This window comes from Ornithodoros turicata, unplaced genomic scaffold (assembly GCF_037126465.1).
Source record: "Ornithodoros turicata isolate Travis unplaced genomic scaffold, ASM3712646v1 Chromosome45, whole genome shotgun sequence".
Classification (NCBI taxonomy): Eukaryota; Metazoa; Arthropoda; class Arachnida; order Ixodida; family Argasidae; genus Ornithodoros; species Ornithodoros turicata.
Window position 1 is genome coordinate 1,044,499 of NW_026999376.1, and position 17,425 is coordinate 1,061,923.

At 48.5% G+C, this 17,425-nt stretch overlaps 3 protein-coding genes across 3 annotated transcripts in view; 2 read left to right on the plus strand and 1 right to left on the minus strand.

The window, feature by feature from the left end:
- LOC135374168 (neprilysin-21-like) overlaps window positions 1-10,126 on the plus strand; it is a 36,006-nt gene extending 25,880 nt beyond the window's left edge. Inside the window, exons 3-6 of the mRNA XM_064607181.1 lie at window positions 5,720-5,788; window positions 5,884-5,952; window positions 7,837-8,001; window positions 10,059-10,126. Coding sequence (XP_064463251.1) covers window positions 5,720-5,788; window positions 5,884-5,952; window positions 7,837-8,001; window positions 10,059-10,126 — 371 coding nt within the window. The remainder of the gene's footprint in view (window positions 1-5,719; window positions 5,789-5,883; window positions 5,953-7,836; window positions 8,002-10,058) is intronic.
- Window positions 10,127-11,459: 1,333 nt separating this feature from the next.
- Window positions 11,460-13,433, minus strand: LOC135374169 (uncharacterized). The gene has a single exon (XM_064607182.1). The coding sequence runs from the start codon at window positions 13,431-13,433 to the stop codon at window positions 11,460-11,462; it is 1,974 nt and encodes a 657-aa protein (XP_064463252.1).
- Window positions 13,434-16,480: 3,047 nt separating this feature from the next.
- LOC135374170 (uncharacterized) overlaps window positions 16,481-17,425 on the plus strand; it is a 44,582-nt gene continuing 43,637 nt past the window's right edge. The window contains exon 1 of the mRNA XM_064607183.1: window positions 16,481-16,613. Within this exon, the coding sequence (XP_064463253.1) occupies window positions 16,481-16,613 (133 nt within the window). The remainder of the gene's footprint in view (window positions 16,614-17,425) is intronic.

Here is a 17,425-nt window from a genome sequence, read left to right on the forward strand (position 1 = left end):
TTAGGAGCGTGCTATGTGGTGAAGTTCTGTTTTAACAGTGTACACTCTTAAAAATGAGTTTCACCACATAGCACGCTCCTAGCCAACCATCATCCCGAATGACAACGTTCTCGTCCCTGATTTGTTGAAAACGTGGGGCGGAGCCTATTTTGTGACACTTATGCTGTTCATAATTGTCATAAAAAAGGCGTACGCCTCCCGTTTTCAGCAAACCAGGAAAGATAACGATATCATTCGAGATTATGGTTGGCTAGGAGCGTGCTATGCGGTGAAGTTCATTTCTAAGCGTGTAGTAACGTACTTAGTTACAAAAATTGGTACCGCGTTACTGCAAGTTACTCGTTCCTTTTCTGTTCTTTTTTTTTATCACTGCCATTAACTATGGATGCTAGCGATCGGTTTCCCTGTACGCATGACGGCATTCCACGCTGGTGATGCGTGAGGTTTGGACACCTCAGGGAAGACAAGGAGCTCCTCCTTGCTGCGGGTGTCATTCCGCGTTTCAAGGTTTCCTGACTGGCCTGCACTACCCGCCGAGAGATTGTAACTGAGATGCTGAAAAAAGAGTTTTGCGACGTCGGCACGCCAGCAACGGGGACACCAACGACCACACCGAGCTCTAGCACAGACAACTTTTTCGCATTCACACGTCAGAGTCGTATGATTGAAACTGATGCTGATGACTCCCAGCTCACGAGGTTCTTGCGCATCGAGGAGGACTACCCCCTGTGGATGATGAAAGAAAACTTGACTCGCTTCCAGGAACTGTTCCTCAGGGTGAACATGGTGGTCCCTTTGAGCGCGTCAGTGGAGCGGCTCTTCAGCTCGGCGGCTGACATATTTACAAGGAAATAAAGCAGGTCATGCCTTCCTATTTCTGCTGTTTTTCTGTATTTCTGTTGCAAATGTAACGTATAAAAGTAACTCGTTACTTCCGAGTAACGAGAACGCGTTCCTTTTATTTCTTAGTAACGAGTAACGTACTTAGTTACTTTTTTTCCGAAGGAACGAGTAACGTATTCAGTTACTCTTTTTGGGTAACGTGTACAGCTCTGGGTCCCATTGGCTGCTGGCGTGTCATTCTGTGGAAGGAATGCGCTGGAGTGTGTCCGTAAACGTTTGTCCAGCACTGTACAAGTGGTCGTTTGTCTGGATCCTTATAATGTTCGTTCTTAGACATTATTTTAAGTTCCTGCTGTGATGGCATATTGTCCTATGATTTTACACTTTGAATCTCTATTGTGCACTTGCGATATCTTTCTGAAATGTCCTCATTCATGGTGTGTAATTGCAAGATATACAGGGTGTTCCAGCTAAATGCGAGCAGATTTTTAAATATATATACAGGGTGTCTCAGTTAAATCCCCGGGCTAAATATTTCGCGAACGGGTGCACCAATCGAATAACTTTCTCTTTGACAAGTATCTGTCCGATGCCACCTACAAGCTGCGCACCGTGTGAATGAGTGGGCGGCGCTCATTATTTAAATAAAAATTCAAATGAGTTTCGCGAAAAACAGCTTCTAAAGCAGGGCGCCGTCGGTATTAAAATGCGTGCTACCCCTTCTGGGACCTTCAGTGGACACCTTTCGAATAAAAAGCTGCCACCGAAGAGGGTCATTTGTTGCAGTAATTAATTGGTTTCGGTTTACATATTTTTGTCGCGGCTGATCGCGGTGAAGCGCAAAAGGACGCTCTTCCACTCTCTTATCCACCAATGAATTACGTGTTCTTGTCATAGTGTTATTGGGTTGACTTCAGCAGTCGCCAGGCATCGCCAGTCTCCCACCCCGCGTATCTGACTGATAAGCGCCCTTTCTCTTCTATGATCGCACGGACGAAACACATTTTGTCGCATAGTCCCTTGACATCACATACTTTCTACGAGCACAGCACTGGCCCAAACTTTTTCTTCAGCACTCCTCGCTGCGAAGTAAGATCTAGGACACGGAATTCATTGGTGAATAAGGGAGTGGAACAGCGTCCTTTTGCACTTCAGCGCGACCAGCCGCGATAAAGATATGTAAACCGAAACCAATTAATTACTGCAACAAGTGACCCGCTTGGGTGCCACATTTTTATCCAAAAGGGGTACACTGTTAAAACAGAACTTCACCATATAGCTCGCTCCTAGCCAACCATCATTCCGAATGATATCATTCTGTGCATTGATTTGTTGAAAATGGGAGGAGGCGCCTATCTCGGACAGATTATCTTGTCCCAGATAGGCGCCTCCCCCCTGTTTTGAACAAATCAGGACACATAATTGTATTATTCGGAATGATGGTTGGCTAGGAGCTAGCTATGTGGTGAAGTTCTGTTTTAACAGTGTAGTACCCATTTTAATGTCGGCGGCGCCCTGATATAGAAGTTGTTTTTCACGAAACTCATTTGAATTTCTATTCAAATAATGAGCGCCTCACACTCATTCACACGGTGCGCGGCTTGTGGACGGTATCGGACAGATACTTGTCAAAAAGAAAGTTCTTCGATTGCCGCACCCGTTCGCGAATTATTCAGCCCGGGGATTTAACCGAGACGCCCGGTATATATATGTATATATAAGTTGCAAAAAAAGACGAGGAAACAGATTTTAGGGAAGTTACAAACACTGGTTTATTACATAGGGAGACGTTAAAAAGTAAAATGGGCAAGGAGTCGACGTTTCGACAGTGGCACTGTCTTCGTCAGGACAAAAGATGCGTAGCTGGTTACACATTACTTAAATAGGTTTGGTACTATGACGTCATAGTCGGTACGGGCACGCCACAGGCGTTTGTCAGTCAGTCATATTCGGGAATACCAGAAGGTCAAGTCCAGGTGGTGATGTCATTCGCCTTTGGTCACTGTCCGCTTTGGGGAAAATTCCTGGGCAGGGTGAGCGCTGCTTCGAACTTTGCTGAAAAAAAAGAAAGAAAGAGAAACAGAAAAGAAACGGAAAGGAAGAAAGTGTAGCTCATCTAGGCGGCCAGATTTCTTACCGTTGAAAGTGCTCCGAGATCTTCGCCAATGGTTGATTGGAATTTGTAAATGAGATAAGACTGGCGTTGTTCCCTGCACCGATCTGATCTAAAATCTGACTGGAGAATGGAAAATGATACATTATTTAGTGAATGACCTGGGTGTTTGAAATGGCGAGAGAGCGGGAGCTTTTGCTTTTTTGTAATGTCAAAAAAGCCTAACCTCCCGGTTTCGAACCCGCGATTTTGAGCTCAGCAAGCCAACACGCTACCGACAGTGCCATGCAGCTTGTGCAATCTGCCGCGTGAACTTCGTTGAAAACAAAATCGTTCCATGGATGTTGGCCTTTAGTCAAAACGAGGCAATCGCGCTTTCATTGCCCGAGCCTTTCTTTCGTCCGACCTCGATGTAGCCGTGCTGCGGGTTGCCCAACTGTATCAGGTGTCGTCACATCCACATCGCAAGTGCCTGCATGAGGAACTTAAAGGAGCAGTCTGGAGGCCCACGACTTTGTTTCTGTTTTTGGTCAGTATGGAATGTTAGGCGGCCGGAAACAGTTTTCCCACAATAAGTGCAACCGTAGCGAAATTGGGACGCCTGCAATAGCTCCCTGAACCTCCCGTGCGCGAAACACCCTCCTTCGCCTTCACGATAGGCACGTGATGAGCGCCACCACGCGCGTCACTATGTGACGCAAGTGGGAAGGACGCTCCTCATTGGACCTGGGATCACATGATCGAGGTGAGCAACATCGCGCAGGCCGGAGCGCCTGCTACCGCTTCGGAGACGCCATGCGTTCTCCGGCTACGTGATGTCCGAAACGGAGGGTTTGAAGGCTGTCCACGACACAGCCACGATTTTTTGGGACCGCAGACACCACGGGAAGAACGAGTGGTGCAGGGCGAAATTAACTGCGCTTGTACAGCGAAAACCCCCGTGCTTCGCGACAGTGTGCAGGCTGTCCGAACGTTTTCACCGCGCAGTTGGTTCAGTGGCTAACAGGTGGCGCCACAATACTGCCGCCATCGCTTGCTTTCTGCTACTGTGAATTTTGAGATTGCACAGAAGCCACGAATATATTACTCTTGTGATCGTAATCTCATTTTCTCAGGATGCATATATGCTTTGTTTTTTTCTTAGAAAACGCGATATAAATCATATAAAGAATAGAAGTCAACAAGAAACAGCTCGCAATGGTCGTAGCAGACGGTTTTTCCTACGAACGAATGAAGGGCTCTCTACCACCAACGTCACAGTAGAGTAGGTGTGGTCTGCAGTTGGAGCGCTCCGGCCTGTCACTGCGGCAGCGATTTTCCAAATTAATTGTACCGTGGTGAAACAACTTTGGACAGAAATATTTTGTGGGAATGCTTTTCACATACTGCTTCACAAGATGACAGCAGTTTTTGGCCATGTTAGATACCACTTTAATGCTCCTTTAACGAGGGTTAGCAGCCGAGTGAACTAAAACACGAGCGACTGCGACGCCCCTAGAGACTAAAACCGCTAACCAGTAAACCAGAAATATCCCAGGCACGTCCCACAAAGGTCGCATATGTCCGCCACGTCTCTGCGACGTTACCTGCATGTCCAGAATGTGACTTCGAAAAGTGTCTTACTTTCTATATCCTTGGGACATCTGGTAGACGTAAAAAGAAAGGAGCGAGCGCGCGTTATTTTTCGGAGACATCTAGGACGCGTGACCGTTAGTGGCATGACGTAAGTAAACCGGGAAAATTTTGGGGTTTAGCAAGTAATCACATTATAGGCGTTGGCTTGAGTTAAAAACACGATATTTGCCAGGATGGGGTGTCAGGAACGTTCGCAGGTATACGCTGACGTCGTTCGCAGGCTCACAAGTTAACTGCAAAGATGTTGTCACCGTTGCAAACGTGATACGCCACGCTACACTTGATGAACGTACTCTAACTATTTGTATTTCAGTATATGCTCGCTTTGGTATCTCTGAAATCCGCGTACGCGGTGGAGGGGAAAACAAGGGAGCCTGCGCCTCATATGGTGAAAGGCGAAAGTTGCTATAGCAATCTAACTACTCGTACTATCAATTACAAATTGATTCAAAACAAAAATAGCATTCTTTTTTTTTAAATCCCGAGAACATCCAAATATCAAAAATAGATGTCTATGCGACGGTTCTGGGATGTGAAAACAGTAGGAATCTGGCAGTCGCAGGAATTTTCTGCGTAATCCGCCATCTTGGTTCTTTCGACTCACGAAATCGCATGTTTCGATTTATAACTTTATGCTGCAGCGCTCAATCACTTCAAAATTTACCATGATTGAGTGTTCTTATGAGCTTTACATGTAGACATCACAATGTTCCACTTGCATTGAATAATTGAACCGGATAAGTCTAAAAATCCCAAACCGAGGAAAGGGGCCTGATCTGACGGCAGATCCCACTGACACGCATGCATTTCCAGTTTGTTGCCGTCCTGGAGCGGGTCAATAAATAGCAATACGGTCCTAAATTTTCTTTTTGCAGGTACATTCTGATATATATGTCATTACAGCAAAAATAGTAAAAAGGGGATAAATCGACTTTTCCCCTTATTGCATACAGAGGTTCAATTGGCGAGCATGGCGTTCCGGTTAGGATAACACCCTGTATTATCGCGGTCACATCGTGGCCCCACTATCGACGTGTTGGAACGTTGGGCTGCCTGGGAGCCCTCATTGCCTACCTCTGTTTGAATCAACCTATGCTGATACCTTGCTTCGTGTTTCATGCACTTCAGGAGATGCTTTTCCAGCGCTGCCTGCCCAACGGTCAACACGAATAATTATAAACGACAGCTCGGACGCATGTGAGTTTTTTTTAACGGGATAGTGTTTATGTGATAGTCTTCTTCAATGCAAAGATGTTTAGACGACAACGAACTTTATGCTATTTCTTATGTAGATGACGCACCCAAAGTGGCCTCCACATCCACTGAAGGAAAGTGCTACGGGAGGCATTGTTTCTCAACGGGTGAGTTGTTCATGCAAAGTGTGATCCAAAAGAATCGCGGTTTATGTGCAGTCCCTTCTGAGATGGACAATGCTTGTTACAAAAGGACAGTCAAGCAATCAACCCGAGAGAGCCCTTGTCCCGGTGTTCCCTTTCGTGCCCAATAGGCGCTTTCTTGTGATGCGTTCACCGAACGCTTCCAAACTGACAACAACGAGGGGTGGGGGCCGTCAGCGTGCCAAAGATGATGCGGCTTCAGATGAGGTGCTGCAGCAAGACTCTATTATGATGGAGTTCTGATCGGACTACTTGGTGTGATATTGCCCTATAACGTTCTTGCTTTTCTTTGATGTGTCAGGAATGTGTTATTTTGCACGTGCTGTGCTCCATGCGATGGGTGTGTGGTGAAAGGGGGGGGGGGCTGTCCACGCAATAACTGAATGCCAAATAAAAGAACCACTCCTTCAGCTCACTAAACACATCGCAGGACTGTCTGCCTTCTGCTGCTCTAGGGCTGTTGCACTGAAGTTTGCACAGCGCCATTTCTGGCCCAAGCAGCCACGAATCCAAACAGTAAGGAGTTTCATCAGCGGGTTTTGCATGGTGTTTCAAACGGTATGGTGCCAAGGAAAGTTACAAAACCTGTAGGAAATCCACAGAAAAAGCGGTGCTTCTTGAAAACTGCGAACAACTCGGGACCGTGTATTAGAAAGCGCCGCGTCGTCTGCTAAACTGAGGAGTGTTGCATAGTTTGGGGCGCTGATGTTGCTGCTCACTTGCGCCACCTGGCCCAGAGCAACAGGCCTCTAGCGATATGGCTAAGCATGTCAATGTTTGCAAACACCTAATGTTGGCAAACACCTAAACGATACGAAGGCATAGCTCAGCGTTTCGGGCCCTGCTACGAATTCACGTGAAGGTCGGTATGGCGTATCCGTGACCTCGATCATGCCGCATATTAGTGCACTGACCGGATAACATCACACTTCTAAAAAGAGCACGTGTGATCTTATCTGGTGAGTGCGCTAACATCCGGCATGATCGAGCTCACCGATACGCCTATGATTTCTGTGATTTCCTGTGTGATGTCTGTTTTCGTGTGAACCCCAGCCTGTGTGATTTCGCCTGTGGACCATAAGCCGACGATTTTGGTAGATTACATTGAGTACGAGAAAAATACCTGTCGACCAGCCAGTGGACTGCATCGAAATGGCCCCTACCCGCTGGCTGATAAGTGTATTGCGCTTGGATTCAGGCTTTTTGGCCGGTGCTCTAGCAACTATTACGTCAAAACAGACCCCGCCCGTGAAGCGGCAAAAGATCAAAACATGGCCAACTCTCTCTATATACGGCTCTGCCGGGACCAGCCGTCCTGCGCCCCCTCTCCTTCCAGCTTTATCAAAAGGCGGAATGGAATGGGAATGGTGGACACCTTCTTAGGAATGGAATGGGACATGAATGGCTCGGATTTTTTCGCTATGGTAGTTTCGGTTTCAAACCAATGGTGTTTGCCCTTGCGCCTCTTCAAGGATATGATGAACCCTAATTTCAAGATAATGGGATTTCATACACGTGACATTATTTAAATTCAACATCGAGGTTTCTATACATTGCATCTTGACTTAAATGTGCGGTTTGTTAAAGGGGGTAACTTTCTCAATTAGTTATACACACAGCTATCGCCGTCCTGTTTTATGTATCTTGTTTTATGTATCACATCATGACAGCCTGTGTTCGTTGTTTTACTGGAGGTTTTAAGCCCTTTAGCGTGATTAACGCACGTGTTAATATTGACATTACAACAACGCGCTGGAATTTTGTTTCCGTAAGACACCAATGCTGAAACAAGAAGCGTTCTTGCGCTCGATTGAAACACCATATTTGACAGTGTAACATTTGTTGCAGCCAACTTCGTAGTGTCGAAGTTGAACAACACGGTTGGCCCATGTGAAGATTTCTACCACTTCGTCTGCTCCGCTGCCTGGTTTGACAACAATGATACCTATAAGTGGCCCTTTCGATACAAGTCACTCGGATACGTTTATAATGCCATTCACAAGTACGTAGAAGGTAAGTGAAGTGTTGTTGTAACTACCCTCTTGCGGGTGCTTGTGGCAAAACTGCCATCTTGCCCTGGTCGCACGTCGTAGAAAACGTCATGTTGAGGCCATTTGACTTTGTTTACATGTGGTAAAAAAAAAAAAGAACTTCCCGACATATTTCCGTCGTCATGACGACAAGATATGAACGTATTTTGCCAGCGTAAACTATGCGGTGCTTCTTCCGCAACATGAACAACCGCATTGTTTACAAACGGTTTGCCCGCCGATCACGGGCGCCGCCATATTTAAGTTCACGTGTGCCTTGACGTTTGCTGTGACGTGCGACGATGACCTGTCCAGGATGAATTGCGTTCGCCCTGCACGCTTGAGTGTACGGCAGTGGCGTAGCCACGGGGAGGCTAGGGGGGGGGGGGCTCGAGCCCCCCTACCTGCCACGGACCGACCCAGGCAAATCGTGCAAATCCGAGGAGAACATAATATATGGCGGTGGGAGGGGGGACCAGAGTGACGATCGCGAAACCTCTTGCAGTGCATGGCGTCTATCTAAGCAGCACTCTTGAATGGTTTTCACAGTATGAGCTTCTCAAATCTCGTGACACTACCTCATTGGTCATGACAGCCTGTACATGTAATCGTATTTTGAACGTCCAAATCAACTATTTTCGTTCCTTTTTTTCCATCCGCTCTTTGCAGTGTGCACAAGTATATGTGCTTCCCCCCCCCCCCCCCCCCCCCTACCTTGGAGGTCTGGCTACGCCACTGGTCGACGGAGCAATACATTGGATGCCACCTCTGTGATTTTCGGTGGCACTTTCCCTATTGCGAAAAGGGACGTTATATTTCTGCTATTTCTAATGGATATAAGGATGTGCATGCAAAGCTGTGACTTGTTTCTCTGGAATTAGTTTGTATCAAACACAAGACGATTACTGTTCCAAATATTGCTCGTAACTTACGCTGAATGAACGCAAACCCATAAAAGCTGGTTTTTGATGGCAAAGCTAGATGGCGAAAACGAGTCCTGTTGGGTTGTTCCATTTTCGATTTTAAGTCGCATATACGTTGTGTCCGAACGAGAACTCCCACTGCTTATGTAACGCACAACTTGCTTAAATAGGACGCGTTTGTAGCTTAATTTACAGTTGCTGCTCTACGGGGTGCTGTACATTTTTTAAACTAATTTCCGATTCTAGCACATAAAAAAAAACATGTCCGATTGTCATTTTATCCAAATCAAAATCAACTTGTGTTGGTTTGTACTTCAAACAACAGCCGATTTTGCACAAAGAAAATATTCCCAGCTTTTCAGGGAAGATTTTCTTCCGCCCTTCAACTCATGATGGTTTCCATGACGCACAAGGGGGAACATGAGAATGTCAATCAGGTGACTCGCTCTCGTTGTCCCTAATTGTGCCTACTACATATCATGGCAGCCTATTACTTCCAAAGGGTTGTTGTTATTATTGTCTCCGCACAAGGCTACTCTCACAGGGCATTATTGTAAAGGTTGGGACAAAAGTCCATAGTGGGCGTTGCGAAGACCAGTGCTTCGGATCCTTGTTTGTGTTTCTGTGTAGTAAAGACGTGTTGGAAGTGCGCTTTGTGTTCTGTCGAACTTCAGCTGTGTCTTTGTTTTTCGGCGCGTTGCAGTGGTACTATACCTTCTGCTATATTCGATTAGCAGTCAGGCCTCGCGAACTTACATTACGTGTATATGTAGTCCCTATTAGAGCGTGCATTAGGGCGTAGCGTAAGAAAACTATCACAGTGCTTTTGCACACCCCACGGTGCACGCTGTTTGATTCATGATTTCTCCTGACGTCAGGAAGTCAGGTCACTTTGCACAGTCCTGCTCAAGCCGGTTATTTCCAACTGTGCGCTGCAAACCTAACCGGAAATGGTAGTGTAAAGTGTAGCAGTAAATCATTTGGGATAGCTTACGATGGCGCAGTTGGGAGAATGACAACAGTCACCTCTTTCATTTAATTAGAATTGCAGTTACCTCGTCTTACGTTAGAAATTTCATTTGTACTAGTCATTCGCTATACCGGTCTCACCTCCAAGCTTTAACGTGTCCACCGAACAGAGAGAAAGAGACCGACATCGAAGTCGATGAGAAACAGGGCTCCTAATTCGCAGCATAATTTACGACAGCGCCGCGGGGGACGGGTGGCTTCGGCGTGTCCTCCGTCTTCAAACTACAGTCGACCCTCGATTTATGTACACCCTCGGTTCACCTCAAAAATCATTCATAAATCGAGCAGATGGAACAGTATTTGCGAGGTAGGATTGTGTTTATAATGCAATATATCGCGTAATTTTACTTTGGACCATGCCTTGTGCTGTACCAATCTTACAAAGAACACACCCTGTTTATTATGCAATTCTAAATTGTGTAAGGCCTGCTCGCTCCTTTCGGGTTTGCGATGCTTCCATTTCGAAGTCTCCAGGAAAAGCCAGCGGAGAAAGTCAAAGATGTCTATGTATAAAGGCTGGATCGCGCATGGGAGAGGGGCTCGCGGGGGAGAGGCGTGCTTTCGGGCCGCCATGTTGCAGGGCCCACTGGCGCCGGCTGCTCCTAGAGTCACTAAATAGCTACGCTCAGAGTATTGAATTCCTTTTCCCCGGCCCTGTGCCGACAGAATGCTGGCAACGTTGATCGCGCCGCACACTCATTGGACGCCAGCGCCTCCGCGACTCCATTTTGGATACAGAGCGGCAGTGACCGAACTTCGGTATTACTTCAGCTGATTACTCGCGTCTTTGCTGGAGTTATACGTATTTTCAACACTCAGCGAACGCTCCGGGTGTGCTCTGTGGCAATGCGGCATGACCGGTTGCTGCGCACTCGGCTGCAAAAGCCGTAGTGAACATGGAAAACGAATGTTTCGTTTCCCAACGGGAAGTCGGAATGCTGATCGTCGCGCACGCTGGCTGCACGTTGTACAAAAGAAGTACTTCGTTCCTACTGCGTCGTCACGGTTGTGTGAGGTGAGTGCTTCCACACAGGCTTTAATACAGGGTACCAAAAAAAGGAAGAAGCATGCGTTGCATCGACGAACGCGCTCACGTGCATTTGCTTTCTCAGTCCCTCCAAAGCACGTTAGCTCGAGATGGAATGAGCTCCAACAGTGCGATACGAATGACTCGACTTCGTCTTTTTTTCTTTTTCTTTTTGGCGTACGTGGTGCCTGTGTGCGTATGTAAAGTTTTCAAATGCAGTCGCAAGCACGCTGACAGTGCAATGTGGTGGTGGTGGTGGTGAAGATGAAAACTGCTCGCCGTGGTTGGCCACGCTGGAAGCGGGCAGCGTCACGACTAAAACGCAGAAAAAAAGAAAAGAAAAAAGTAACCTACAATACACCATAAGCGCGATATAAGCCGCGTTTCCTTTAGGAAGGCGACCAGAGCAGCAGTCCGGCGGCGTCGCTCGCCGGGCGAGTTGCCACCAAAGATATGCTAGGGTCAGTGTTGAGCAGCCGTCTGCGTGCTTCGTTGTAGGTGGGACATTCGAGCAGGATGTGACTTATGGTTTCCGAATTTGAAGAGCACTGTCGACATAGTGGTGTCGGTGTAAGTCCGAACCGATGAAGCCAGCTGTGCGTGAAGGCGTATCCTGTGCGGATTCGGTGAAGGACAGTGGCAGTGGCTCTGCTGCAGGTGCATGACAACAGAGGGGGGCGGGCGTGGGCGTCTGGTGGCTGAACTGGATGTCTGTATAAGGGCTGTTTTCCGGCGGCATTCTTGCGGGATAGGAAAGGGCTTTGAGGGTAGAGAGTGAGCTGCCCTGGCAAGTTTATCAGCGTGTTCAGGAATCCATTGTAGGGTAATGTTTATTTCTTGTTTCTGGGCAAGCTCTAACGCACGTAGGGTGCTCTTCACCAGTACTGATTGATTGTCAACATCCGATAACTTATGAAGTGCAGCTGAGGAATGTGTGAGTATGACCACTTGATTAAGCTTATGAAGAGACGAAGCGATGGAGGCGTGTAGGATGGCACATAGTTCAGCAGAAGTAGATGAGATAGTGTGGGAGTCAAGTCTTGAAGACCACTGCAGGTTGTTAGAAGGAACAAAGTAGGCGCTAGAGGCAGAGTCTTGAGATACCGAGCCGTCGGTATAGATGAGACTGTGACAGCTGTAGTGATTAGAAATGTGGTCAAGGGCCTTGTGACGTGAGACGACTGCTGGCGCATGCTTTTTTCCTTGAATGCTCCGTATGGTGGTAACTGTGTTAGGGAAGAAATCTCTCCAGGGCGGTGAAGGCGAATTTTCATAGCCTTGGGGAGGTTGCAGTTTGAAATTTTTTCTGAGGTAGAACTTGCACAATTTTCCGATGTTCGTGTTGAAGCAGCTTTTGATGTTATTTATGACAGAAGTGGCTGACTGAGTGAGCCGAAGCCTGTCGAGAACTTCATAGAGGCATCTCTCGGCGTGAATGCGTACTGGCAATTCTTCTGCTTCTAGTAAGGTTTCCTCGATGTCAGACGCCCGCGGGAGACCCAGAGCGATGCGTAGACCAGTTCGATGTAGTCGTTCTAGGCGTTGCCAGTTGGTGGGAGAGGGATCAATGAAGGAAACAGTGTAGTTCATGTGGCTTAGTATGAGCGCTTTGTACAGTGAAAGCATAGACCGAGGATGATTGCCCCAAGACTTGCCACAGAGAAGTTTTAGAACATTAAGGAGCGGCTGACAGCTGCGTACCATGTGGTCTACTTGGTGGGTCCATGACAGGTGGGAATGAAAGATGATGCCGAGGTAGCGTGTCTTGTTCACACGTGGAATGGGGATTCCTTGGAGGGAGAGTGCAGGAAAGCTATTTGGGATATGTTTTCCCTTGGGGGCGCAGACGAGGGCTACTGATTTTTCCGGTGAGAGACGGAGGCCTTTAGTGGCGAGGGAGCTTGAAATGTGATTTAGTGTAGCTTGAGCAGAAGCTTGAAGGGAGGGCTTGAGCTTGCCATGAAAGAGGAGGCAGATGTCGTCTGCATATATGAGATATTTTGCGGTGTAAAGAGTGTCGGGAGCGTTGAGATGAAGGTCGGAGACTGCAATATTGAAAAGGATGGGGGAGAGAACTCCGCCTTGTGGAACTCCTCGGGTGAGAACACGTGATGAACTTACTTGCCCTTCGATTGCAACAGCTATTGTACGGCTTTCGAGATATCCTTGTACGAAGGCACCGAGCCTGCATGTGATGCCAGATTGATGTAGAGGTGTAGTGATGGCTTCATGTTTAACGGTATCAAACGCTTGTTTGACGTCGAGGAACGAGACAAGAGAGATACGGTCCTTAGAAAGTGCCAGCTGTATTGCTGCGGTGAGTTGGATGAGAGCATCAGTCGCTCCCCGATGTCGGCGGTAGGCGCACATGTGGTCAGGAATCATGTGGCGTTGTTCAAGAGCCCATATGAGTCGTCGTTTTACCATACGCTCCATCACTTTACATACGCAGGAAGTGAGTGTAATAGGGCGGAAGTTCTCTAATTTTGAGGATGGTTTACCACGTTTGGGGATGGGAATGACAGTGCCATGTTTCCATGAGTCAGGTAGGTCACCGGAAATCCAGATCGAATTGTAGAAATCCAGTAGCTGGAGACGAGCAGGTGAAGAAGTAAGAGCGGAGTGCGGCAGTGTGAAACAACAGGTTTAATGTGGGAGCGAACTGCAAAGGTAGAATGAGTGCGCGAGAAACAGTGCTCATGCGCCACAAGGCTGTTGTCGCCCTCTTCAAACACCCCCCCTCGACAACTAATGATCAAAGAGACCCATGTGCTCCCGCAGAAGCAGTAGTCGCGGTCGCGGTATGGGTTTGGTTAATGCGTCGGCGACCATCCTGGCTGTTTCGCAGTATTGCAGGTGTATGACACCGCGTTGGACCAAATCTCTGAGATGATGATGTCGCACGTCAATGTGTTTTGTTCGCGCGCTGTGTCCCTCGCGAAGTGCAAGCTTGATGCAGCCTTGGTTGTCCTCGTAAAGGCAGGTCGGCTGAAGTTGGTCATAACCAAAAACTTGTAAGAGCTGTCGAAGTCACAAAACTTATTGTGACGCGTGTGCCGCTGCGACATATTCGGCCTCTGTAGATGACAATGCTACAGACAACTGTTTCCTCGTGGACCAGGAGACGGGACTGCCTCCCAGCTGGACGAAGTACCCGCTAGTCGATTTGCGGTCCGACACATCTCCTGCCCAATCCGCATCCACGTAGCACTCCAGCTTCATACCTGGCTGCCCGGAGAGCTTCAGCTTTAAGCTTCTGATGTACTTCAAGTAACGTAAAAGCTTTTTCAGGAAGCGCAGTGGAAGCGTGCTGGGCCCATAACCGGAAGAAGTAAGAGCGCAGTGCGGCAGTGCGAAACAACAGGTTTAATGTGGGAGCGAACTGCAAAGGTAGAATGAGTGCGCGAGAAACAGTGCTCATGCGCCACAAGGCTGTTGTCGCCCTCTTCTAACAGCAGGTGAGTCAAGATTCGTGAGCATTTGGTATGTAATGTGGTCGTTTCCGCAGGAGCGCCCGCGCTTGCAGCGCTTGAGTGCGTCTCCGAGTTCAGCTAAGCTGAAAAGGTCATCTTCTGGCCCACAGTGGGCAGGTGTAGCGGTCTTACTTGAAGGAGAGAATGAAACTGGCACAGAGGTCGTAGAAATATAGTCGGCGAAAGTGTCAGCAAGGACGGATAGAGTGCAGTTAGAAGCGAGAGCTAGGGCGGCCAGTGGTCGCTTGGGCGCTGGAGAACCCTCAAGTGATCTGATGATGTTCCAGATAGCAGAGGAGGGTGAATGAGCAGTAAGGGAAGCAGTGAAATTATGCCATTGAGTGCGTCGGAGACGGTGGGCATGTCTTCGGAAGGCAGCAGAAACTTTTTTATAGGAGATCCAGTCATCGGAGGAGCCTGTCCGTTGCGCTCGTCTCAGAGCTCTTCTGCGAGAAGCACGTAGGGAGAGGAATTGAGGTCCGGACGTGGTTGGGTGGAAGAGATGGTGACAGTTTTGGTTGAACGTGCAGCACCCTGAAGGATTGCTTCAATGATGTTGAGAGAGTTGCAGGCAAAGTTAGTGGCTTTTCGGAACGCATCCCAGTTAGTGATGGAGTATGTACGCCCGGTTGTTGTGGCTGATGAAGTAGGCGAGATGAAGATGGGAAAGTGATCAGAGGACCAGGGGTCCAGATTAGTCTTCCATAGGACAGAAATGTCAGGGGACACGATTGTTACGTCGATGGCGCTTCTGTAACTGGGAGCTCGGAAGAAAGTGGGGCTGACGTCATTAAGGAGTACCTGATGGGTGGAGTTTAGCCAGTGAACAAAGCTGTTGCCATTGTGACAATCGTTGTCATTGCCCCAGAGGCTGTGTTTAGCGTTAAGATCTCCGCCTATGATGATGGGGCGAGGGCAGGCCCGAAGAAGATTTGAGAATGTGCTGGCTGAAAAACAGCAGTTTCCGTAGCGGTAGAAAGAAATGAGAGTGGCTTGTTTGCGAGAGACCTGTAGCTTGCAGGCAACAAATTCGGCAGCAGAGGAGCAAAGGTGGGAGAGGTCGATATGTGAGTGAGTGATATTACGGTGCACGAAGATTGAGGCGCGTGGACGCCCGTCGGGCTGATGAGTGGTGGAATGATAGGCAACGTAGGGGGAAAGACGGAACGGCATCAAAGTTGTGTTTCGAAACTTCAGCACGAATATCATGGAGCTTGTTGGCCAGGCTTCGGGCGTTCCATTGAAGGAGAAGAGGTGAGTAGGCCGTACCGCTCATTATAGGTTGAGAAGAATTAAAACTTGGCAATGAGACGATAAGGAGCAGAAGGATGAAGGCAAACGCTTGATGTTTACTGATCATGGTTGGCAGATGGGAGGAGACTCAGTATAACTTTCTCGAAAGCCAGGACCTTCTGTACTTCGGGGATATTTTCAGAGTTTGGCAGAGCCTTCACGACAGCTCGCAGAGCAGCGAACAGGAAGGGGATGATGTGCAAGAGTGTAGGGTCTGCATCCCCTTCGCGCGTCTGTGATGGGAGAGGTTTGGGTTGCGTGGATGTGACTGGCTTATCCGGCTGCTTCGACTTGGGAGTGTTGAGGGCTAGTGCATACGAAGGCTTCGTATCGGCCTGAGCGGTGGAGCGAGGCTTGGATGAACGTGGCGTTGGCTTTGGAGGGAGTAGAGGGGGAAAGTGCGCCCTTGTTGGTGATGTCATGTTAGGAGCCCTACTGAGGCTGCCTAATTTGACCTGCTTCTGAGAACGAGGGGGAGGCTGTTCGCTGTTTGTGAGTTTGGGGTTTGGAAGCGCCGAATGCTGAACCCTGGGAGTGCCAGATATGGTAGTGGTTTTGACTGTTTGTAGCACTGCGAGTCGGCGTGGGCAACCGGAGTAAGCGGCGGAGTGAGCGCCAGTACAGTTGGCGCATTTCGCGTCTTGTAGTACAGTCAGCGTGGGCGTGCGGACCAGAGCACGTTCTACAGCGAATGGGGCCACGACAGTGTTTAGATACATGTCCAAAACGCTGACAGCGAAAGCATTGCGTTACTTCGAAGTGTTCGGTAACCTTATGCGTGTAAAATCCAATGTCGACGGTATCCGGGAGCTCCACCTCTGTGGAGAAGGTCAGGATGACCCTGTCTGTGGCAAGTTTCGTTGTTGTGCCATCGTCAAGACGGCGATTTGTCTCTTTGTTCGGATCGGAACATTTCTTGAACGCGATCGACATTAATAATACCTATAGTTTGCAAACTTCACTTCTGACTCAGTTGCAGGATTGGATTCCCGCACACCCAAAAACCGCTCAGCCTTCCTCCTCTCCCTGACAAACAGAGGAATCGTGTCCTTTCAAGTATCCCGCTTTCCGTGTTTCTGGGCGCTCGGATGAAAAGAGCTTTTGGGGAATATGGGTCACTGCCACTCGCGTGCCCAGATCAACCGAAAGCCCAGAACCTCCGAGCATTTTTTCGGATGAAATGAGCTTTTGGTTGATTTGGGACGTCGGTGGAAATTGGCATTTGGAGGATATGAGGCCTAACCCTCATTGACACCGCGTGCTCCTCCCGGACATTCAGTCGAATGAACAGCTGGTTCACCTTTGTCCGCTTCGCACAATGGCTTACACGGACGGGAATCACGTCACTATAGCATGCTTTGAAATCCTTCTGACCCCATAACTTCCCTGCCGGTCCGCGTTTATTAGTCTGCAGGTGACTGCGGCCACCTTATTCATTAATTGAAGTCAGGAACACTTGATCGTCCCTAATGCGCCCCCGGAAAACCCGTTTGTTGTTGGGATTTCGAGGGTTAAGAACCGAGGGCGCAATACCTGGAAAAAGCGACTATTCTCTAGAGATCTGGCCTAGGATTTTCCCTCTCCCTCGCGCGCCCCGCCCACCCGGAGCGCGCCAATGGGAGGACGCGTGGGCGGAGTCGACTTTCATTGCCACCTGGGGGC

Excerpts from the sequence above, each read along its gene's own strand:
- LOC135374169 (XM_064607182.1), bottom strand. The coding sequence starts at position 13,433 with ATGGAGCGTATGGTAAAACGACGACTCATATGGGCTCTTGAACAACGC.